This window comes from Bombina bombina, chromosome 3 (genome assembly GCF_027579735.1).
Source record: "Bombina bombina isolate aBomBom1 chromosome 3, aBomBom1.pri, whole genome shotgun sequence".
Lineage (NCBI taxonomy): Eukaryota > Metazoa > Chordata > Amphibia > Anura > Bombinatoridae > Bombina > Bombina bombina.
The window spans coordinates 74635768-74660913 of NC_069501.1; the positions used below are offsets into that span (position 1 = coordinate 74635768).

A 25146-nucleotide genomic window follows, 5' to 3' on the forward strand; every position below is an offset into this window, starting at 1 on the left:
ACAACGTTAAAAATTCCAAACTTTATTCACATTAAAAACATCTCCATCTCAGTAAAAAAACTAAATCTTGGCTAACAGGGGTTGTGCATTCCAGTTCTTGTGCCTACATTATTGAACTAAGGGTCACAAAGGCGCAATGCCATTTGATAGTTTTATAACATGGGCACAAGAACTGTAAAATACATGTTTGGACTTTGCGTTCATGAAATGTCCCATCTTGTTAGAAAGCCCGGTCACCAAGGAGCATTACCTTTCGAAAACACATTCACAAAAGCGCAATTTAGTTTGAACATCATTAGAGCTGCAACAATATTGCAATGGAGGGGTTTCACGTTTTTCAGTTTCAGTAGTGTTTAAATCCAGTTGTAGAAGATGACATAAATCCTTCTAATAGAAACAGTCTTCTTGATTTTAAATATATATCACAACAAACAGTTAAGTAATATCAGTGAGTCCTTAGTAGCAAGAAAACACAAACTAATGCACTTAAATACATGCATGTTTCACTATTACAAAGATCAGACTGGGGTTGCTGTTTTACAATGAATGCTCTACGCCCAAACCACAAGCGGAGCTGAAGCTATCAGGATATAACTCAATCACTGCTGCCATAATCCACAGAGTAATTACATCCCTTGTCAGCATTCCTCAATCTGGGATAGGTGTAGCGTAGAAAGTCACTGCCAGATTTAATGCATTTCGCCCCTGCCCTATGGAGGTTGGCCTGGGGCTTCATCCGCTGTGTTTATATTACTTAAAGGAAGTCTGTGGGCTTATGCGTTTTGCTTTTTGGGCCATTTTTTTACCCTTACATTACAGTTGGACTTGGACAGTAGTTTTCTACCCATAGCGTGTAGGTCACAATAAATTCCAGAGGTTATGCTCTGTCTGGGACTGTAATATTGCTAATTTGGAATATTACCTCTTGTCCTGTTTTGCTACAAGTTTTCATTTCATGTTGTAAATTTAATTTTAAGCGTTTATGATACTTAACCTGTAATAAAATGAATGGTGCAGGCTTTGTCATACTTTAGTTTGCAGCTGTTTCTGCATTTCCTTTTCTTTTCGTTTCCTACTAATTAACTTTGTAATTGATTGCACGGAAAGTTCTTTTCTATAAGTCAATATTCCATGTGCACCCCAATTCTTAGATTTTCTTTAGTAAATTGGAAAGTTATTTAAAATTGTATGTTGTATCTCAATCATCAAAGAAAACCTGTGAATTTTATTTCCCTTTAAGTAATGTGGATTCTCCAATAGTACTGTACCAAAAATATGTCCAAGTTCCTCATTCAAACTACATAACATTATTTCCACAACATTATAAATACATATTAGTGGGACATGGACAAATGGATTCCTGATAGGTTTTCCTTCTAAAATTCTCATTTAGATCCTCCTCAGGATGTGGATATCAAAGTACATTTCAGCCGTGATGAGAAGTTGCAACTTGAATGTCAAGCAGACTCCATCCCTCCACCTACTTACACATGGAAAAGAAAATGGTATGATTTTTCATCTTTAAAAATGAAACCAAAATCATTAGCACAACTATAATTTTCATATAGACCAGGGATGGGTTCCCGGGAGCACATTGTCTACTTGTTGTCTTCTGCAGTAATTTTTTCTTTCATATAGATGAAGAGGGTCCACAAGCTGTTACATATGGGATATACATTCCTACCAGGGCGAGGCAAAGTTTCCCAAAAGTCTATAAATACTCCTAACACCTCACACATACCTCAATTTTAAACTTTGCCTCCTTAGGAGTTGGTTAAAGAATTAAGTGCTTGATTTCGTCAGTGAAAGGCATTTTACAGCATTTTGAAGCTTGGTTCCCCTCAGAGTACAGTCCTTGTCAGAGGGAAGTGAAGGGAGTACTGCCTCATGTCACCATATTTTCACCTCATGGAAATCTTATCATGGGCTCAATGTTCCCTCTAAGGTGCGCGGTAGCGCGGACGCGCACCTTCCCTCTCTTTGTAGCGCAGGCAGTACAGGAGGAATGTAGAAAGTTTTTTGTTTTTTTTAAATTCATCACTGCTAGCCTTCAGCTGCTGCAAGACGGTTGACAGAGGCACTGTTAAAAAGTCCCTCCGGTGTAGAACAGCTTAATCTGTTTCCTGTGCTACACTGAGGGGGAGGACCTAAACTGACTGACAGCTGTGTGCATAAATCACACAGTGCTGTCAGAGACCAGAAAGATCAAACACAGATCAAACACGGAGGGCAGCAGGAAATAACCATTTCCAGGGAAACGATAGAAAGAATGTCAGTGGAAGAGGTGCAGTCCTCCTCCTCCGTACAGCAGAGCAGACACTAAAGGCAGCCGAGTAGGTGAGGGTTGGAGATTTTCTTTACATGCCTTAAGTTACCAAGTTGGCATGATGGTAGCTTTTGCTGCAGATTATCACAGTTTTAGAGGCAAATATTACTTATTCTTCTTCTGTGTTAAAAAAATGCTGATAAAGGCTAACATGTTAACACTTTTTACTGTTTACACATTAGCATTCATCTGAGATTTCTATAGGATCTTCCTGTTGTGTGATACAGTACTGTAAAAGAGGTTTTTTTCTTTCTTCATCAATATTTCAGTGCAACATATTTAAGTGTCATTAAATTGCTTGTCCTGGTTCAATAAAATCTTCAACCGTAAAAAAAAAATAAAAAAAAAAAATCTGTTCCAACTAGGAACAATACTCTTATACTACACTCCCTGCATGAGGTGCATGGCTGTCAGTCAAACTTCTAACATAGGAGTAAAGTTAAAAATAAATGCTTTTGCATGTACATACATAGACAGGCTGCTGGTGACATTCCTTTCATTTACTGAACAGAAAATATGCATATGCAAAGGAATACATTTGAGTACACGGTTAGTCAAACCTTGCTATATGTGACGCTATACTAGGGCATAATACCATAAATATATAATTTATACTAGCAAGTGTATGAATGAAAGGGGAAATACTTATTTTAAAAGGGACATTCCAGTCAAAATTAAAATGTGCATTAGTTTATTTTAATTTTGAATAGAAGCATTTTTCCTATTCACCTGCCAGTGAAAGTTTGTGACAGAGGTTAATCAAAAACACACACAGGGTCATGAAATAGTGCACAATGCTCACACAACTTAGTCTAGCAATAGAAGAAGCTTTTTTGTCTTTTTTCCAATCCAGGATTCTTTTAACAAAAACAAACAAACATGCTAATCATTATTTAACCCCCTGGCTACCAGAGAGGATTGCAGTGTAGTCATATACAATGCACTGTAGCCCTTTTTGGCAGACGTGGGGTTAAATTATGCTCACAATGTGGCCTAGGCTTCTGAGGAGGTTATGAAGGAGACAGGTTTGTCTGTGTCACAAGCTGACAGTTTTGATATACAGTTTGAGCAATATCTGAAGTACTGTGTAATGCTATTGCTGCTTTTACATGAGGGTCTATTTTATCAGTATTGCTTAACTGTGTGTGTGTGTGTGTATATATATATATATATATATATATATATATATATATATATATATATATATATATATATATATATTTTATATATATGTATATATAAATGTGTGTATGCTCAATGCCGCACACAAGCGGTATCAAGCCTGCACACAGGAAAAAATAATTGCACAGAAAAAAAATAATTAGAGGGAACATTGCATGGACTCTTTGTAAATTTGCAGGGATTCATCTTCTGCCTCCCTTTATAGATCAACGTTATACTCTTATTCCATTACTTCTGCTGATATGTTTTAGTACTTGTTTGTCCGTCTGCTATCACTGGACGAGTGTCTTAAAAGGTTAGTATAAAACTTAGTTCCTTTATGTGGACACTTACAGCTATGGTTTGGGCATTTTGGTTGAAAAGTTTTTTACTATGTATCATTTTATATAGAGCCCAAAGACGGGCACTATTCCCCTCTATATTACATTTCATCAGGATTAAAATCAAACATACAGAGCATATGGTTTTCACTAAGGGCTTAACAAAGCAACAGTGTATAGACTATAATAGTATATAGACTATAACAGAATCTATAGACTATTATAATTAAGTTTATGGGGGCTGAACATCCGGGCAAGGCAAGGAGCTGTTAGTTAAAACTTACTATAACTTTCATGCGCACGAGCTGTGTCGCACCTTTTAATGACTAGTATGCTACATCATTTTATCGCGCCGTATAGTGCGCATCTCAAATTAAAATTTTTGGGCCATACTTTTTTTTTCTTTAAATAGCAATCCCCCTCGTCGCGCATCAAAGGGCTTGGATGATGCTTTATATTAGATGCTCTGTTATGTCGCAAATACGATCTTTAATTCACTTCATTGTTTTGTGCTTTAAGTTTTTTGCTTTATAGTTTCATGATGTTTGCCAACAATATTTAAAGGGACAGTAAAGTAAAAAAAATATTTCATGATTTAAATAGGGCATGTCATTTTAAACAACTTTACAATTTACTTTTATTACCAATTTTGCTTTGTTCTCTTGGTATTCTTAGTTGAAAGCTAAATCTAGGAGGTTCATGTGCTAATTTCTTAGACCTTGAAGACTGCCTCTAATTTGAAAGCATTTTGACAGTTTTTCACCACTAGAGGGTGTTAGTTCATGTGTTTCATGTAAATAACATTGAGCTCAGGCACGTGAAGCTCCTAGGAGCCAGTACTGATTGACTAAAAATGCAAGTCTGTCAAAAAAAAAATGAAATAAGGGGGCAGTTTGCAGAGGCATAGATACAAGGTAATCACAGAGGTAAACAGTATATTATTATAACTGTGTTGGTTATGCAAAATTGGGGAATGGGTAATAAAGGGATTATCTACCTTTTTAAACAACAAACATTCTAGTATTTACTGTCCCTTTAAAGGCATATAGGCAAAAAGTTGTAGCTAGAAATAGAAAATTTCCACCAGGGGGCCTTGTGAATAAAAATATTTGTGGTTGTGTATAGGCATATGTAGTTACATTTTATTAAAGCAACTCATCCCTAGAATAGGATGACAAAAGAAGGAATGCCTCTAAACACAAAAACTAAATTTTAGGAAAATTATCAGAGAGTGATTGTTAAAATGTAACTTTTATTAATACACCAATAGATAAAAAGACAGCTTGAAAACAAATAAATGTCCTGGTAACTGCCCACACACAATGACAAGTTAAAAACACTCCCACAGTGGTATATGTGAATAATGTAGTTATTAACATGTCATGTGATGTGTTTTATAATTTGCATACAGAATGTGGATTGGCTGTTGGTGTTTCTACCATATAGGGTAACAAGTTCAGTTAGGATAATAAACAGTTAGTGACTAGATGCAGATCTGTGTTCTCCGAGTTATTCCTTGTTAAGACACTAATTTGAGTGACTACACAAGAACAATACATGGTGTCAGAAGCTGGTTTCTTTCTGCAAAATGGATTTATCAGGTGTGCCTATGCCACAGATGGATTGGGACTCAAAAAAATTTTTACCAGATGCATGGAGGAGATTTCCCCAGCATGTACAGCTCATTCTCTGGCCCTTTCTGTGGCAAGCCTGAGGAAACCTTGTGCAGCTACTTGCTTCTCTGGGTAGATGAAAATGGAGAGATGTTTATAATACTTGGACATTAACATTTGAGGAGTCTAAAAAGTTGAAGTCTTATTATGACAAATTTGAGGAATATGTTATGCCCGAAGCTAATCCAGTCTTTGCAAGATACAAGTTTCATGAAAAAATGCAGGGGGGACATGAGACATTTTGAACATTTTGTAACAGAACTTAAATTGCTTGTAAAAGACTGTGGATATGTTAACAGTGATGAGATGGTACGAGACCGCATTGTTTTTGTCACTAATTCTCCAAAAGTCAGAGAGAAATTACTTAATTAGGGTGCTGATCTGACACTTGAAAAAGCCATTGATATAGCGCGGTCGCACAAATTGTACAAGAGCAGCTTAAGACAATAAACTCACGTGCAATGGCAACCCAGAGCCAGTCAGCTCATGCAGTGTTTAGTAAAAAAAACAGAATCAGCACAAGCATTGGAAAACTGTGAAAGGAAGTGACAGGAGCATCACTAAAGACGGGCTATGCAGTCGTTGTGCTCTTCAACACAGCCATGAAGACACATGCCCTGCAAAAGGACGTCAGTGCAAAATATGCAATAAATTTAACCACTTTGCAAAGGCATGCAAGTCAAGGCCGCCAGATACACGTAAAACTGTACATTCAGTTCAAAACACAAATATTGAAGAGCTGGATGAACTGTTTATTGATGCAGTTAACAAAGAGCACAAAGACGAAGAATGTGAACAGGCTTTCGCAGAAATTGAGTTAGGTGCTCAAGCAGATAAAGTCAAATTTAAATTAGATACTGGTGCTCAGGTAAATATAATTCCTACCAACAGATTTAAAAATCTCTTCAGTACTGTAGCACTGAAGCCCACAGCACGCCGTCTTACAGGCTATGGTGGTGAGCCGCTTGATGTTAAAGGGACCTGCCAGTTAAAATCTAAATACAAAGACACTAAAACTGTGCTTGAATTCTAAATTGTCAACACACACGCCCCACCTATACTTGGTTTGAGAGCATGTCTAGACATGGGGTTAATTAAGCTTGTCTTCTCAGTGTGCGCGGATATAGATAAACCCTGTGCTATAATACAGGAATTTTCTGATGTTTTTCAAGGCATTGTACAGTTTCTAGGTGAATGCACTATACACCTACACCCCACAGCCGTCCCTGTTGTATACCCACCCAGGAGAATTCCATTCATGCTGCGTTGTCGCCTCAAGGAGGAGCTAGACAATATGGAAAAATCAGGGACTATTGTTAAAGTGCTTGAACCGACTGACTGGGTCAATGCCCTGGTAGTTGTGGAAAAACCCCGCAATGGAAAACTCAGGGTTTGTTTAGATCTCAGAGACTTGAATAAAGCAATCAAGAGGCCACATTACCCTCTTCCAACTCTGGATGACATCACCCCAAAACTTGTTGGAGCACGATTCCTCCGTGTACTGGATGCAAAATCTGGATACTGGGCGATCAAACTCTCAAAAGAATCATCCAAGCTAACAACATTTAATACAGTGGCTGGAAGATACAGATTTCTCAGTTTACCCTTTGGACTGATTTCAGCTCAAGACGCATTTCAGAGAAAGATTGATGAGACTTATGAAGGGCTTGAGGGTGTGACAGCCATTGTTGACGACATACTCGTGTTTGGAAAAACAAAAGAGGAACATGATGCAAACTTGCATGCCGTATTGAAGAGAACCCGTGAAAAAGGAGTACGCCTTAACCTAGAGAAAAGTGTGATATGTGTCTCAGAGATCAGTTATTTTGGGCACAAGCTAAAACGTGAAGGCATCAAACCTGATCCAGAGAAGATCTATGCCATAAAAGATATGCGTCCTCCCAAGAACAAGTCAGAGCTGGAGACCATCCTAGGTATGGTTAATTATCTGTCCAAGTTCACACCAAAATTATCTGAGATTAATGCGCCATTGAGGCAGCTTCTGAAACAGACAAATGAGTTTGTATGGGACGAAACTCAAGAAAAAGCATTTGATAAAATGAAAGAGCTGATTACAAAGGAACCTGGTCCCATTCTATGTTACTACGATCCTAGCAAAGAGCTCTGCCTGCAGGTTGATGCGTCAAAGAGTGGCCTAGGTGCTGTATTGCTCCAAGAAGGTAAGCCAATTGCCTATGCTTCTAAATCTCACACCAACAGAAGAAAACTATGCTCAAATTGAGAAGGAGTTATATGCTGTGGTGTTTGGATGCAAACGTTTTCACACGTATGTCTATGGCAGAAAGATTGTTGTTGAATCTGACCACAAACCTTTAATACCCATAATGAAGAAACCCCTTGCAGCTGCACTGCCACGCCTTTGAAATAGTACATTGTTCAGGAAAAGATATTCCAATAGCCGACACCCTGTCCAGGAAATCTATACCATACAGACTCGAATCACTGAATGAAGGAATGGATGCACAGATTCACACAGTCATAACCAATCTCCCTATTAGTGACAGGAAACTGACTGACATTCAAACAGCTACAGAACAGGATCCTCAACTCATTATGCTGAAAAACATAATCAAATCTGGGTGGCCTAACGTAAGGAAAATATGTCCTCCTAGCATTGTTGAATACTGGAATCACAGAGATGAAATTTCAGAGATTGAAGGGATCCTATTCAAAGGCGAGAAAATCATTATCCCAGGTGTGCTGAGGCCAAACATGCTAGAGCGTATACACACCGGGCATATGGGAATTGAGAGGAGTAAGCAAAGGGCCAGAGACATATTATTTTGACCAGGAATGAACATACAAATTGAGGATATGGTTGAAAAATGCCCTACCAGCCTAGAACACCGAAAGTCTAACCCTAAAGAGCCCATGATCTCTCATCAGATTCCAGAGCGTCTATGGCAAATCATTGCAACAGATCTTTTTATGTGGAATGGTCAGGACTACTTAATCGCTGTTGATTACTACGGCAGATTTTTTTGAATTGGAAAGACTCCACTCAACCACATCAGCGACCATAATCGATAAGCTAAAGGCTATATTTGCAAGACATGATATACCTGAAAAGGTAATTTCAGATAATGGTCCGCAATATAAATCAGGTGATTTTGAAAACTTTGCAGTTCATTGGGACTTTGCACATGTAACATCCAGTCCCCACCATCCACAAAGCAATGGTCTTGCAGTAAAGACAGTGCAAACAGCAAAGACCATACTAAACAAAGCAAAAGCTGAAGGAAAGGACCCGTACCTCAGCCTGCTGGAACACAGGAATACCCCTGTGGATGGATTCAAGTCTCCCTCACAACTGCTCATGAGTTAGACGTCTACGTTCTATCCTGCCTACAACTGCAGCCTCAGGTAGTTGATCAAAAATGTGTGCGTGCCAAAAGAGAACATAAACAAGCTAAACAAAGACATTACTATAATCACACTGCACAGCCTTTGTCCACATTGACACAAGAAAATACTATTCGTTTTCAGCATGCCAGTGGCCAATGGGTGCCTGCCACTATTCTGCAGCCTGCAGACACATACAAATCTTACCTCATCCGCACCAGCGATGATCAAGTTCTCCGTCGCAACCGACGACACCTGATGGAAACTAAAGAATTGCAACTAGAAGCACATGAGCCAACCCTTGAGAACCCCAGCACAGCCACAAAAACACCTGCAATCCCAGAACAACTGAAAGAAGACTCTGACAACACTGAAACATGCACAGCAGGTTTTCAATTCACACGTTCTGGTCGTATGATAAAACCTAGAAACATTCTGGACCTATAATATAAAATATAAATGTGATATTCTAAAATTTCATAAGGGAGATGTAATGTTATTAACATGTCATGTGATGTGTCTGTCAATTTGCATACAGAATGTTGATTGGCTGTTGGTGTTTCTACCATATATGGTAACAAGTTCAGTTAGGATAATAAACAGTTAGTGACTAGATGCAGATCTGTGTTCTCTGAGTTATTCCTTGGTAAGACACTAATTTGAGTGACTACACAAGAACAATACAAATAATAGCTCATTTTATATAAATTCTAGTGGTCACAAAATGGTTGATTACTATTTATATGTTAAAGTAATTCCTTTGTATATCCAGAGAAAAGTACTTATATCATTCATTGTAATTATTATTATGCAAAAATGTGTTTTTCTCTCTGTATATCTGGTAGCATTCTTCACATACCAGTAGATTTTACCAGTTGTACATCGCTATTTGTTTGGCAGGTATACTTATACAGCACTTACAGTGAGACGTTAACTAATAGGTCCAGCAAAATTATAAATAACTAGGTATACTAGTATTGTCACAAAATTGTAGATATTTTGATGATAAATGTAGTCTTAACCTTAATAAGAGTTATGCTCAAAAAGTCAACAAGTGGTATTTAATTATCTCTGTATCACTGATGGCAAAATTCGCATGCCATCTGTGTTTACAAGTTATACACCGCTACTTTTTTAAAAAAAGCACTCTACTGCAGCATTAGCAATGTGCCGTATATTGATAGGTCAAGTGTTATTCTGAATATCTAGGTATGATAACATAGATTGCCGGTTATAGTGGTAGTAAATATAGCCTTAGCCTGACTAGGAATTATGCATCATAATGTCAAGGAGCGGTATTAAAATTATTTATATAAATCCGGTAGCACAATTCGCCTTACCGGCTAATTTTAAGTTAACCATCGCTACTTGTTATAACAGGCTAATTCTACTACGTCTGTAGTGTGCTGTTAGATAATAGGTCAAGCAGTTATTCTTAATATCTAAGTATACTGGTATTATCACAAAATTGTAGATATTATGATAATAAATGTAGTATTAACCTTAATGAAAGTTATGTGTTAAGCACAGATTGCTAGATATAATAATAGTAAATATTGCTTAACCTAAATAGGAGTTATGCGTTATAATGTTAAGGAGCGGTATTGAATTATTTCTATAAATCCGGTAGCACAATTCGCATACTGGCTGAATTTACAAGTTTAACCATCGCTTCTTGTTTTACCAAGCTAATTCTATTACACCTATAGTGTGCTGTTAAATAGGTCAAGCAGTTATTCTTAATATCTAGATATACTAGTGGTAGCACAAATTGCTTACCCAGAGTAACTGTTTTAAGGCTAAATACTATAAGTATATCACAGAGCCAAAGGCTTTAAGACCACAAGATTGTTCTATTAGGAGATGAGGCTGTTAATTAAAAGTTTAAATAACCATTGTAGAGTAAATTAAAAATAGAAACAAACTGCCCCCTAACGCGGTCACGTTTCACTGTCGCTTCCTCATAACTTTCATTAAGGTTAATACTACATTTATTTTCATAATATCTACAATTTTGTGACAACACTAGTATACCTAGTTATTTATAATTTTGCTGGACCTATTAGTTAACGTCTCACTATAAGTGCTGTATAAGTATACCTGCCAAACAAATAGCACGAAAATAGACTTAACAGCGCTAGGTTAATAGTTCCACATCTCCTGAGTTATAGTATATTCTTAATACTTAAATTGACTGCCAAACAAATAACGATGTACAACTGGTAAAATCTACTGGTATGTGAAGAATGCTACCAGATATACAGAGAGAAAAACACATTTTTGCATAATAATAATTACAACGAATTATATAAGTACTTTTCTCTGGATATACAATGGAATTAGTTTAACGTATAAATAGTAATCAACCATTTTGTGACCACTAGAATTTATATAAGATGAGCTATTATTCACATATACCACTGTGGAAGTGTTTTTAACTTGTCCTTGTGTGTGGGCAGTTTCCAGGACATTTATTTGTTTTGAAGCTGTCTTTTTATCTATTTGTGTATTAATAAAAGTTAAATTTTAACAATCACTCTCTGATAATTTTCCTAAAATTGAGTTTTTGTGTTTAAAGGCATTCCTTCTTTTGTCGTCCTATTCTCGGGATGAGTTGCTTTAATAAAATATTTAAAGGCAATCTTTTCTCATTCCTCAAAGCTTGCTATAAAATTGGGGGATTATAGTAGTATATTATTGCAAAATTTCATTTATTTATGTTTTATTGCCATAATGAAGCAGCAACATCCTGTCCCTGAAGTTACCATAGGAACTGAGCCAGCTGAATACCTTTCTTCAATAGCTAAGTGTGCCTATTGTTAAACAACTGAAGTAGCTTCTTCAGCTCATTTATGTGGTTCATGCTTAGATTTTTTTATTGCGTACTGATCAATCTAATGATGTTTCTATATGTACAAATGCACCTACTGTTTCTTCTTTACAGATGGATCCAGATGGTGTACCCCCTTTAATGAAAAAATGTGTTGCTACCACCATTGAGAAGGATATGACAGCACTACCGCATTCAAATAAATGAAAAAAGTCAGCTCCGATGTTACCTTTATCTATTAATATATGCACTGACCAAAAAATACTGAAGTGTCTTCTAATGAAGAGGATTTATCTGATTCTGAGGCATCAGACACAGAACCTGATAATTCCTCCCTTTTTTTTTTTAGAGATATGCTAGCTGGGTCTGCTGCCACCTATAGACCAGGGATGGTATCACAGCCTAAAGATAAATGGCTACTCAGGGAGGCGTTTCCCAAAATAACCTATGAGATGTTCAGATCCAAGGGTGAATCAGAGACAAGCTCCGAGGGCATATCATTTCACCGATGATTAGAATAATAAAGGGAGGGGATTATCACGTGGTATAACCTCATACAAGAGGCTGACTATTTGCTGAACTTTTTACTGATAATTTCGCTGCTTTGGAGCACAGTCACTATAAGCAAAAGTGTTCTACCTTTTATTATCCATATTGCAATACCCTTATTTATATGAGGTGAAACAAGAAGTTCTGGAAGCTTAAATATCGATTTGGTTATTTTTTTGTAAAGTATACGCGATTTATAACTATATATATATATATATATATATATATATATATATATATATATATAATTATATATAATATTTAAATCAAAGGTATTTGGTAATTATAACTAAATTGCAGTTAGTAATTTTAAAAGGGCACAATTAGTATTTTAAGCTTGTTTTTTATAGTCCTGTGTAGTCTTAACTAGTCATTATTACTAAATAATTTATTTTCTAGACAGGGTTTTATACTCCAGATTTATAAGTCAGTTATTATAGTGAACTCTTTCAGAACTGTATATAAACTAATTATTGTGATTATATCCCTGGTAGTTATTAATTAAGCATAGTGAGTTGGTAATCCATATTGAGCATTGAACTAGATTTATTGGTTAATAACAGAAGATTCTGGTATTTTATTGTGGTATTTTAATGCGATTATTATGAATAAGGTAAATTGTAAAGATATATTTTTATGATAAAGTATATTGTAACAGTTTAAGCTTGTATAGTTTGATTCGTAATCTGGTTTTCTATAAATATAATTCAATGTGTTTATAAATTTAACTAATAAAAATAATGCAGGAATTTATATTAATTTTAATTGTTTTGTATATGCATTTTATTGGGGGTTTGTTTTAAAGAATAATTATTAAATATATTGTATTATAGCCCGGCCATATACTGATAAGGCCTTCTGGGAAATCAACATTACCATCTATTGTTAAATATTTTGAAATCTCAAATTTAGTTTCCAACATTAGGAATATTTTCTGCCAGGCCCGGATAGGTGAAGCAATAGTTTTTAATTTTCTCTCTAATGACACGATGAGTCCACGGATCATCTAATTACTAATGGGAATATCTCTCGTGCCCAGCAGGAAGTGGCAAAGAGCACCACAGCAAAGCTGTTAAATATCACCTCCTTTCCCTCCCACCTCAGTCATTCTCTTTGCCTATGTTAGAGCAAGGAAGTGGTAAAGTTAGGTGTTAGTAAAAGATTCTTGAAAAGGAGAAAAAGTTTGGGCACTTTATTTTAGCCTGAAGCCTGCAAACCCACTTACTGTTTATTCTTTTTATTATTTTTCCAAATTGTGTATAAGTTGTCCGCTTCCATAACACTGACATGCCATATATATTTTTATTTTCAGCTTAACATATGAGTCAGACAATTGAACCCACAATATTTCAGCTAACAGAGTTAGTGCCAAGAGTTCCAGTATAGGTTAGTAGTTATGTCAAATAAGGCTCATTTTTGTATTCACTCATGATTGTACTAGTTCTTATTGCATAATATATTACCTCTATTGTCCCCATAAAGTTTGTAGCAACAATCATTCAATCTATGCCCATTACCAGTCTTGAGATGTTGAATCAAATTTACACTGACAGCTGCAATTAATCTATCACCCTGAGCACCAGCTATTTAAGCCGGTAGTTCCGGGTCATAGATATGTCTATAAGTAAGGCTAATCTAAGCCGAAACGCGTAAGACACTTTGTCTTGGAGCTGTCAGGCTCTGTTATGGATGTTTTTTAAGCTGTTTCCAATAAAGCACGCACCTGATTTCATGCAATGCCTTGCAGTCCTGCCTGGTCTTTCGCTTGTCTTGGATCACTTTATTTTAAACTCATTTATTGCAAGCTTCCTCTTTAAATGCGTGGGGACAAATACCTTAAGTCAGGCACTGGGGCTACTACGGGGCTGAGGAGTTCAGGGCTAATCGTGTGTGATTCACTTCTTCCGGCGGTTGCCTCTAAGAGACTGTTTACCGACCGGGAGGTGTTTTAAGGCTCTTTCTCTGTGTGGTGTTCTCTGCTCCTGGCGGACATTTTTACAGACCTAGAGATTACTGTTTAAGACGCCCACGGTGGGCGGGACTTAGCTGAGGCGGCAGTTGCGCACCTTTTCTCACGCTGCGCTTCCGGATAACTTCCTACGCAGTAGCTTGTTAAAGATCTACTACGTACTCTGCAAGTAAATAGAAAAAGATGGGTCCGGATTACTATCTAATTCAGGGGTTTCCTCCGGTACAGCAGGACAGGTAGACACCTCAGCAGAGCTAAGCTGAGGTGTAGAGGCCATCTGGGGAAAAGATTTTTGTATCGTTAGTATAAAAACCTTGCTGTAAAAGTAAAAAAAAGTAACGTTTTAAATTTAAAGAGACGGTAACGTTTTTTCTGCTTTAATTTTTTATTAAAGAATTTAAAAATTTTACTTTATAATTTGATCATTGTGAGTCAGAATGGATCAAGAGGCCCTGCAAAACATTGAGAGTCAGAATGGATCAAGAGGCCCTGCAAAATGTCACTTGTTCATTATGTTTTGATGCCAATGTGGAACCACCAATCCCATTTTGTTCCTCATGTATTGAGAGAACCTTAAATTACAGAGAGAGACTTTTTTCTGAGCCAACATTTTCTAAGATGGATGCTGTTCAGGAGTCTAATGATAATGTTCAGTTTATGCTGCAGCTTCCCATAGAGGACAGTTGTGCCTTTAAAGATCCTATGGACAAAAAATTAGAGGGGTTACTCAAGAAGATGTATGTACACCAAGGTTTACAATGGCAACCTGCTGTGTGGATTGCTACCGTCACTAGTGCGGCGGTATATTGGTTTGATGCGTTGTCTGATGCCATTGGGACAGACACTCCCCTTGATGAGATCCAGGATAGGATAAAAGCCCTTAAGTTGGCTAATTCCTTTAAAACTGATGCATCCCTACAGGTTATTAAACTGGGAGCCAAGATTTCAGGTTTTGCTGTACTAGCCCGCAGAGCCTTATGGTTAAAACCTTGGTCTGCGGATGTGTCATCTAAGTCTAGACTTTTAGCGATTCTTTACAAGGGAAAGACCTTGTTTGGACCGGGCTTGACGGAAATAATCTCTGATATTACGGGAGGAAAGGGTCACCTCCCTCAGGATAAGAGAAACAAGCAAAAGGGACATCAGAGTAATTTTTGTTCCTTTTGAAATTTCAAGGGAAATTCTTCCACTTCCTCTTCCAAGCAAGATCAGTCTAAAACTTCCTGGAGACCCAATCAGTCTTGGAATAAGGGAAAGCAATCCAAGAAGCTTGCTGTTGAATCAAAGACAGCATGAAGCACCTGCCCCCGATCTGGGACCGGATCTTGTAGGGGGCAGACTTTCCTTCTTCACTCAGGCTAGGGTTCGAGATGTTCAGGATCCCTGGGCAGTAGACATAGTGTCCCAGGGATACAAACTAGAGTTCAAAAGTTTTCCTCCCAGAGGCAGGTTTCTGCTTTCAAGATTATCTGTAGACCAGACAAAAAGAGAGGCGTTCTTACACTGTGTAGGAGACCTATCCGACCTTTGAGTGATAGTTTCTGTTCCGATACAGGGATGGGGTCTGGGGTTTTATTCCAATCTGTTCGTGGTTCCCAAAAAAGAGGAAACCTTCAAACCAATTTTAGATCTCAACAAGATTTTAAATTTTTTTCTCAGAGTACATTCCTTCAAAATGGAAAATATTCGTTCCATTCTTCCTTTGGTCCAGGAGGGTCAATTTATGACAACAGTGGATTTAAAGGACGCGTACCTGCATGTTCCCATTCACAGGGATCATCACAAGTTTCTAACATTTTCTTTTCTAGACAAACACTTCCAATTCGTGGCTCTTCCTTTCGGTCTTGCCACAGCTCCCAGAATTTTCTCAAAGGTTCTGGGATCCCTGTTGGCGGTGCTCTGATTACGGGCATTGCAGTGGCGCCCTATCTAGACGACATCCTGGTCCAGGTGCCATCCTTTCAACAAGCAAGGTCCCACACGGAAATGTTGTTATCTTTCCTACGATCCCACGGATGGAAGGTAAATTTGGAAAACAGCTTCTTAGTTCCAAATACAAGGCTATCCTTCTTGGGAACCATAATAGATTCCCTATCAATGAATATTTTTCTGACAAAAGTCAGGAAATCAAAGATTTTCAATTCTTGCCTAGCACTTCAGTCCGCTCCTCGGCCATCAGTGGCTCAGTGTAAGTAACTGACAGGAAGTATAGCAAGTTAATTGTATATGGATCTTCAACTGCAGATCTAGATGGAATGTTTCACTCAGCACCTGCTTATCATATGTAGAAGAGAAGCGTATGGCTTGGAGTGATTTAATATATCTTGAAAAGAACAGAGTGACACAGGTTAAAACCTGGAGCAGTCTCTTACAGAATCAGCTGTTAGAGAAAACAGGAACCCAAGGGGTTAAATAATTCAGGTAGGAGTTTAAATAACAAGGAACCATTCAGTCACAGTTTCACTCTTACCAGAGAGTGGACTTTAGCTATCCGTTGTAACAGCTGATCTGTCAGATTAGGACAGAAGAGAAATCCTCAGGCAGCGTGTGAACGGTTAGAACTGAGGAGCTGCGCTGATAGTAATTAGTGATCCAGTGAAGCAGGTAGTTTCAAGAGTGAAGAAAGATTTGCACAAGCAATATAAAAGTTCAAAACGATATTCAGAATTAAATCCTGTTGTAACAAAAGGGTAATCCAAAGAGCACAATATGCAGTGTTAGCTCAGCTACCAAACTCATTAACTAAGCACCTGTCTGCCCTCAGGAAAAGGTTTAAGTAAGTTAAAAAGGTGCGGCTTCGTAGTTAAGGTGGAATTACAGAATATCAGATGTCAGACAGTTAAGGTGGAGAGATGAGTTCTGACATGACCCCCCCTTCAGGCAAGCCTTCCCAAGGCTTGCAGCCTGGGGCGATCAGGGTTCCTCCTGTGGAACTGAGCAACAAGTCTTGGAGCATTCACGTGAGATGATGGTTCCCAGGTATCCTCATCTGGTGGATAACCCTTCCATCGGACAAGGTACTGGAGTTCACCTTTAGTAATCCGAGAATCAAGTAATTCTTTCACTTCGTATTCTTCTGCATCCAGAATCGGTGGCTTGGGTGGTAAAATCTGTGTGCCGGAGGAGGAAGCTGGTTTGATCAGAGAAACGTGGAAAGTGGAGTGGATGGCCAGAGAGGGAGGTAATTGAAGTGCTACTGCATTTTGATTGATGATTCGTATAATCTGAAACGGGCCTATGAACAGACTGGCTAATTTTTTGCTTGGGATTTGCAATCTCAAATTTTTGGTCGAAAGCCATACCCAGTCACCGACTACGTATTGAGGTGGTGGTCTTCTTCTCAGATCATAATATTTTTTCTGGGCATTTTGAGCAGATTGCAAATGTTTTTGGAGTAATTGCAAATTTTGTGTCATCCTATCAGCTATATCATCAATTTTGGGACTTGGAGAACTGGTGGTTGTGAGAAAGGACATTTTTGGATGGAACCCATAGTTGGCATAGAAGGGAGTCATTCGAGATGAAGAGTTGAGTGTGTTGTTGTATGCAAACTCAGCGGTTGATAAATAATTCATCCAGTCTTCTTGGTGGAATGCACAATAGGATCTAATGTACTGTTCTAGCCATTGATTCAGACGCTCTGTTTGGCCGTTCGTCTGTGGGTGATAAGCTGTGGTGTACCTATGGTTTATTTGTAGTTTCTGACATAGATTCCTCCAAAACCTGGAGGTAAACTGAGTCCCCCTGTCGGTGGTCAGAATGGTTGGTATGCCATGAAGTTTCAGAACATTATCTATAAATAACTGGGCTGTTTCTGCGGAGGTTGGAAGCTTCCGATATGGGATGAAATGGGCCATTTTTGTCATCAAATCAACAACTACCAATATCGTGTTCATTCCAAGTGAGAGAGGCAATTCGACTATAAAATCCATGCCCAGGTGGGTCCATGGTTTATCAGGAACTTGTATAGGCATCAATAACCCATATGGGGGTCTTCTTTCTGATTTCGATGTGGTACAGATTGTACAATCTTGTATGTATTCCTTGATACTCATGTTCATCTTAGGCCACCAATAGTTCCTTGCTATCAAATCCTTCGTCCTGGAAATTCCTGGATGGCCAGAAAGAGGAGAGTCGTGGTGTTCCTTGATTAACTCCTGTCTTAGAGTCTGGGGTACATAAATCTTGTCTTTGATGTATCCTATCCCATCTGAAGCGGTATGGAGTTGTGATGGAGTATCCAAGTCTTGAACCAAAGCCTCTTTGAGTTTAGAGGCGAAAGTTGAAGTGATACCAATGTATCTATCATGTGGTATGATTTCCTTTGGATTGTGGTCATTTACTGGCTTTGGGTCCTTCCGGGATAAGGCGTCAGCCTTACCATTCCTTGAAGCGGGTCTGTATATGATCTGAAAATGGAATCTGCTGAAATATAGACTCCAGCGAACCTGTCTGGCAGAGAGTGTCTTGTTCCTTTGGAGAAATTCCAGATTTTTATGATCTGTATATACTATGATGGGTAATCGTGTTCCTTCTAAAAGATGTCTCCAATGCTCAAATGATCTTTTTATGGATAACAACTCTTTCTCTCCTATTGGGTAGTTGATCTCCGGAGGAGACATAACTTTAGAATAAAATGCTACTGGATGAAGAGGATGATTCAAGTCTTCTCTCTGGGATAAAACTGAACCTAAAGCGTAATCTGAAGAATCCACTTCTAAAAAGTATTGCAACTCCGGATTTGGATGTCGGAGTATCGGAGCAGAGGTGAACGCAGTTTTCAATGTGAGAAAGGCTTGAGCCGCTGATGGATTCCACAAAAAGGGTGTTGTGCAGCCCGTAAGGGCAGTTAGGGGTTTAGCGATAGCGGAATAACCTTTGATAAATTTCCTATAATAGTTACTAAACCCGAGGAAGCGTTGAAGCTCCTTACGGTTAGAAGGTGTTGGCCAATCTTTTACCGCTTCCACCTTGTTATCCTGCATCTGTATTCCCTCTGGGGATATATCATATCCCAAAAAGGAGATCTTTTCTGTATGGAAAAGGCATTTTTCTGCCTTGGCATATAATCGATGTATTTGTAATCTTTATAATACCCATGTGACGTGTTTAATGTGATCCTCCAAGTTTTGGGAGTATATTAAAATGTCATTGAGATAAACTATCACACATATGTCAAGAAGATCCCTGAAAACATCATTGACAAAATGCTGGAACGTTGCCGGAGCGTTACACAGACCAAAAGGCATTACCAAATACTCATATAACCCATATCTCGTTCTAAATGCTGTCAACCACTCATCTCCCTCTCTTATGCGTATGAGGTTGTAAGCCCCCCTGAGATCGAGCTTCGTGTAGATCTTAGCTTGATGTAAACGCTCTATAAGTTCAGGGATTAGGGGGAGAGGGTAACGATTCTTCACAGTAATTTTATTAAGCTCCCTATAGTCAATAATTGGCCTTAAAGTCTGATCTTTGTTCGTCACAAAGAACATGCCGGCTCCGGCAGGGGAGACAGAATTTCTGATAAACCCCTTCTTCAAATTATCATCAAGATAGGACTTTAAATGACTTAATTCGGGCTGGCTCAATGGGTATAGATGTCCATATGGGACGCTAGATCCCGGTATTAAATCAATGGGACAATCGTAACTCCGATGCGGAGGTAAGCTCTCAGCCTCTCTTTTGCTGAAGACTTCTGCATATTCAGCATAAACCCTAGGGATAACTGTAGTTTCTTCTGCACAATGTAGAGTATGTATGTCATTATAACACAACTTACGGCAATGTGTGGAATCTAATGTGAGTTTTAATGTTTTCCACTCTATGTTAGGCTCGTGTAGTCTTATCCACTGCATACCTAAAACTATGGGAAAGAGTGGGGAAGGAAGTACATCAAATCGTAAATACTCATGATGATTGTCCTGAGTAATGACTAATAGAGGGATTGTGTGATGGGTGATAGGACCGCTTGATATGTAAGACCCATCAACTACTCTGATAGACACAGGAACAGACTTTTTTTCAAGTGGGATTTTATTAACATTCACATACTCCAAATCAATATAAGCCCCATAAGCCCCAGTGTCAATTATAGCCTCTGTAGTCGAACGCTTACGGTCCCACTGCAAAGAGAGAGAGATGGTACAGTAAACTGGGTTATATTGAATATGAGGCATAGTATTGGTCATAATGTACTTACTCTTTTTATTTCTCTGCAGTACAGGGCAGTCTTTAACAGTGTGTGCTGGATTAGCACAATACAGACACAGTGCCGCGGCCTTCCTTCTTTGCTTCTCCTCCAAAGATAAAGGACCCCTTAACATGCCTATCTCCATCGGTTCTTGAGGGGCAGCAGCACTGCTGAGGGATTGGTTAGGTGCAGAGGTTCTTTTATACGTAGGTTCTGAGGAGTGGCGTTCGCTCTTTCTCTCCCGTAGTCTCCGGTCTATTTGAATGGACAGTCTCATCAACCCTTCCAGGCTGTCAGGAAGTTCCACTCGAGCTAACTCATCTTTTACTTGATCAGAGAGACCTAACCTAAACTGATTTTTTAGGGCTATGTGATTCCATTGGGAATCTGTAGCAAACTGCTTAAAATCAGTTATATATAATTCAACTGATCTGTTGCCCTGTTTCAAAGCCCTCATCTTTGTTTCAGCAGTTAACTGCGAGTTGGTGTCCAGATATAACTCATCCATGGCAATCAGAAAATCATTTGAGGAGTTGATGATAGGGTTGTTGTTTTCATAAAATGAATCTGCCCAAATTCTTGGCTCCCCTCTGAGGTAAGATATTACCGTGAGCACCTTTATTTTATCATTCTGGTAGGTCTTTGGCTTTAAAGTGAACATAAGTAGACAGGCATTCCTGAACTGTCTATACATACGTCTGTCCCCTGAAAATAAATCAGGAGGGGATATCTGTGGTTCTGGGCATGCATCAGGTGGTACCACTTTTGCAGATAGGGAGTCCTTGATGACCTTCCTTAACGTTTCATTTTCAACTTGAAGATTACTTAGAGCCTGACCGAGTTGGTCTACCCTCTGAGATAAGCCATAAACAACTTGAGGTAGAACCGCTGGATCCATTATTTTGGGCTTAGTTAATCTGTAAGTAACTGACAGGAAGTATAGCAAGTTAATTGTATATGGATCTTCAACTGCAGATCTAGATGGAATGTTTCACTCAGCACCTGCTTATCATATGTAGAAGAGAAGCGTATGGCTTGGAGTGATTTAATATATCTTGAAAAGAACAGAGTGACACAGGTTAAAACCTGGAGCAGTCTCTTACAGAATCAGCTGTTAGAGAAAACAGGAACCCAAGGGGTTAAATAATTCAGGTAGGAGTTTAAATAACAAGGAACCATTCAGTCACAGTTTCACTCTTACCAGAGAGTGGACTTTAGCTATCCGTTGTAACAGCTGATCTGTCAGATTAGGACAGAAGAGAAATCCTCAGGCAGCGTGTGAACGGTTAGAACTGAGGAGCTGCGCTGATAGTAATTAGTGATCCAGTGAAGCAGGTAGTTTCAAGAGTGAAGAAAGATTTGCACAAGCAATATAAAAGTTCAAAACGATATTCAGAATTAAATCCTGTTGTAACAAAAGGGTAATCCAAAGAGCACAATATGCAGTGTTAGCTCAGCTACCAAACTCATTAACTAAGCACCTGTCTGCCCTCAGGAAAAGGTTTAAGTAAGTTAAAAAGGTGCGGCTTCGTAGTTAAGGTGGAATTACAGAATATCAGATGTCAGACAGTTAAGGTGGAGAGATGAGTTCTGACACTCAGTGCATGGAGGTAACCGAGTTGATGGTGGCGGCAATGGACATCATCCCGTTCGCTCGTTTCCACCTCAGACCTCGGCAACTAAACATGCTCAGTCAGTGGAACGGAGATTATGCTGATTTGTCTCCAAGAATTCTACTGGAGCAGGAGACAAGGGATTCTCTTCAATGGTGATTGTCTCAGGATCATCTCTCCCAGGGAACCTGATTTCGCAGACCCTCTTGTGTGATTGTGACAATAGACGCCAGCCTTCTAGGATGGGGAGCAGTCTGGGGCTCCCTAAAGGCTCAGGGAGTTTGGACTCAGTCAGAGTCTGTTCTTCCTATAAACATTCTGGAGCTGAGAGTGATCTTCAATGCTCTTCTGGTCTGGCCCCAGTTAGCCTTGGCCCAGTTTATCAGGTTCCAGTCTGACAACATAACTTCAGTGGCTTACATCAATCATCAGGGAGGAACGCGGAGTTCCTTAGCAATGACAGAGGTAGCCAAGATAATTCTATGGGCGGAGACTCACTCTTGCTGTCTTTGGCGATCCACATCCCAGGGGTGGACAACTGGGAGGCGGACTTCCTGAGCAGACAGACTTTTCACCCGGGGGAGTGGGAACTCCATCCGGAGTCCGGAAGTGTTTTCCAGCCTGATTCTCAAATGGGGTCAGCCGGAATTGGATTTCAAGGCATCTCGACAGAATGCCAAGCTTCCAAGGTACGGATCGAGGTCAAAGGACCCTCAGGCGGTGTTGATAGACGCCCTGGCGGTACCTTGGAATTTCAGTCTTGCATACCTATTTCCCCCGTTTGCTCTTCTTCCTCGAGTCATTGCTCGAATCAAGCAGGAGAGGGCGTCGGTGATCCTCATTGCACCGGCTTGGCCTCGCAGGATTTGGTATGCAGACCTGGTGGAAATGTCATCTCTTCCACCTTGGAGACTTCAGTTGAGGAAGGACCTTCTACTTCAGGGGCCCTTCCTTCATCTAGTTTCTCTTAATCTGACTGCTTGGAGATTGAACGCTTAATCTTATCCAAGCGGGGATTTTCAGATTCGGTCATAGAGACCATGATTCAGGCTTGTAAACCTGTGACTAGAAAGATTTACCATAAAATATGGCGTAAATACCTGTTTTGGTGTGAATCAAAGGGCTACTCTTGGAGTAGATTTAGGATTCCTATAATTCTGTCTTTTCACCAAGAAGGTTTGGAGCAGGGATTATCGGCAAGTTCCCTAAAAGGTCAAATATCTGCCTTGTCTATTTTGTTACACAAACGTTTGGCAGACATTCCAGACGTACAGTTTTTTTGTCAGGCTTTGGTCAGGATCAGGCCTGTATTCAAACCAGTTACTCCTCCCTGGAGTCTTAATTTAGTTCTTAAGGTTCTTCAAGGGGCTCCGTTTGAGACTATGCATTCCTTAGATATTAAGTTAAGTTAAGTTTTGTTTCTTTTTGCTATTTCATCTGCTCGTAGAGTGTCAGAGCTCTCAGCATTGCAGTATGAGTCACCTTATCTCATTTTTCATTCGGATAAGGTAGTTTTACGTACAAAGTTAGGGTTTCTTCCTAAAGTAGTTTCTGACTGGAACATTAATCAGGAGATTGTTGTTCCTTCATTGTGTCCTAATCCTTCTTCTCAGAAGGAAAGACTTCTGCAAAATGCTCTAAAATTCTACTTACAGGCGACTAAGGAGTTTTGTCAGTCTTCTGCTTTGTTTGTGGTTTTCTCGGGAAAACGTAGGGGACAGAAAGCTACGGCTACTTCTCTTTCTTTTTGGCTGAAGTATATCATACGTTTGGCCTATGAAACTGCTGGACAGCAACCTCCAGAGAGAGTTACGGCTCATTCCACAAGGGCTGTTTCTTCCTCATAGGCATTCAAAAATGAAGCTTCGGTGGAACAGATTTGCAAGGCTGCAACTTGGTCATCTCTTCACACTTTTTCAAAATTCTAAAAATTTGACACTTTTGCCTCAGCTGAGGCTGCTTTTGGGAGAAAGGTTCATCAAGCAGTGGTGCCTTCCGTTTAGGTTCCCTGTCTTGTCCCTCCCTTATCATCTGTGTACTCTGGCTTGGGTATTGATTCCCATTAGTAATGAGATGATCCGTGGACTCATCGTGTCAAGAAATAAATACATTTATCAGTTAAGCATAAATTTTCTTTTTTTATTCCTATGGGTAATTGTCCAAATTTAACATGCACAAGTGTATGTAGGAAGAAAGGTTTTATCAGTTATTTTTCTAGTTCTAAAACTGAGTATTATGAGCTCTCTCCAAACCATTCTACAACTATCTTAGCTAGATTAACTAAATTATATAATTCCAAATTAGGCAGGCCCAAGCCTCCAAACTGTTTAGGTAAGCATCATTTTTTACTTGCTATCCTAGGTTTTTTGAAAGCCCATAAAAATCTTGTTAATGCTTTCTGAAACTCGTAGAGATCTTTTTTCTTCAATAATGAAGGTATATTTTGGGTAATATATATAATTTTTGGGAGGGCTATCATTTTAAACAAATTTACTTTACCGGATTGTGAAAGTGGTAACTTAGTCCAATTCTGTAAATTCTCCTTATTCTTACTAAAAATTGGAGAGATATTCAAGGCATACCATTTATCTATATCTAACGCAATTTGAATTCCCAAATATTTGAATGAGGAAGTAACTATTTTAAATGGGTTGTTAATATTAGAATCTTTATCTCTATGTATCCATAATATATGCCAATTGCATTTCCCTACCGCCCACTAGGATACCCTGGATTTTTTGCCTAATCATGATAGCCAATGGTTCTATTGCAATATTAAAGAATAAAGGCGACATAGGGCAGCCCTGTCTCATTCTTCTTCCCAGAGTAATTCTACTAGATAACATACCATTTACTAATATATGCGCATAGGGAGCATTATATATCTTTTTTATTAGTTCAAGACAATTTCCTGTGAAACCAAATTATTTTAAAGAGAAAAATAAGTGATCCCAGTATATAGAGTCAAAGGCTTTTTCGGCATCTACCGAAATGATCGCCTTATCTATGGATATTGCTTCCGTCTCTGTTTTAACTTGATTTTTGTAGTAGTCCAAAATTAACGCCACTTTTCTAATATTTGCAGTAGAATTTCTCCCCTTCATGAAACCCATTTGGTCGGAATGGAT

General features: G+C 38.8%; 1 protein-coding gene across 5 annotated transcripts in view; it reads left to right on the forward strand.

Moving 5' to 3' along the window:
* Positions 1 to 25146, forward strand: part of LOC128652886 (nectin-1) — a 478741-nt gene that overhangs the window by 252798 nt on the left and 200797 nt on the right. For all 5 annotated transcript variants that reach the window (XM_053705870.1, XM_053705871.1, XM_053705872.1 and 2 more), the window contains exon 4: positions 1394 to 1505. In XM_053705870.1, the coding sequence (XP_053561845.1) occupies positions 1394 to 1505 (112 nt within the window). The remainder of the gene's footprint in view (positions 1 to 1393; positions 1506 to 25146) is intronic.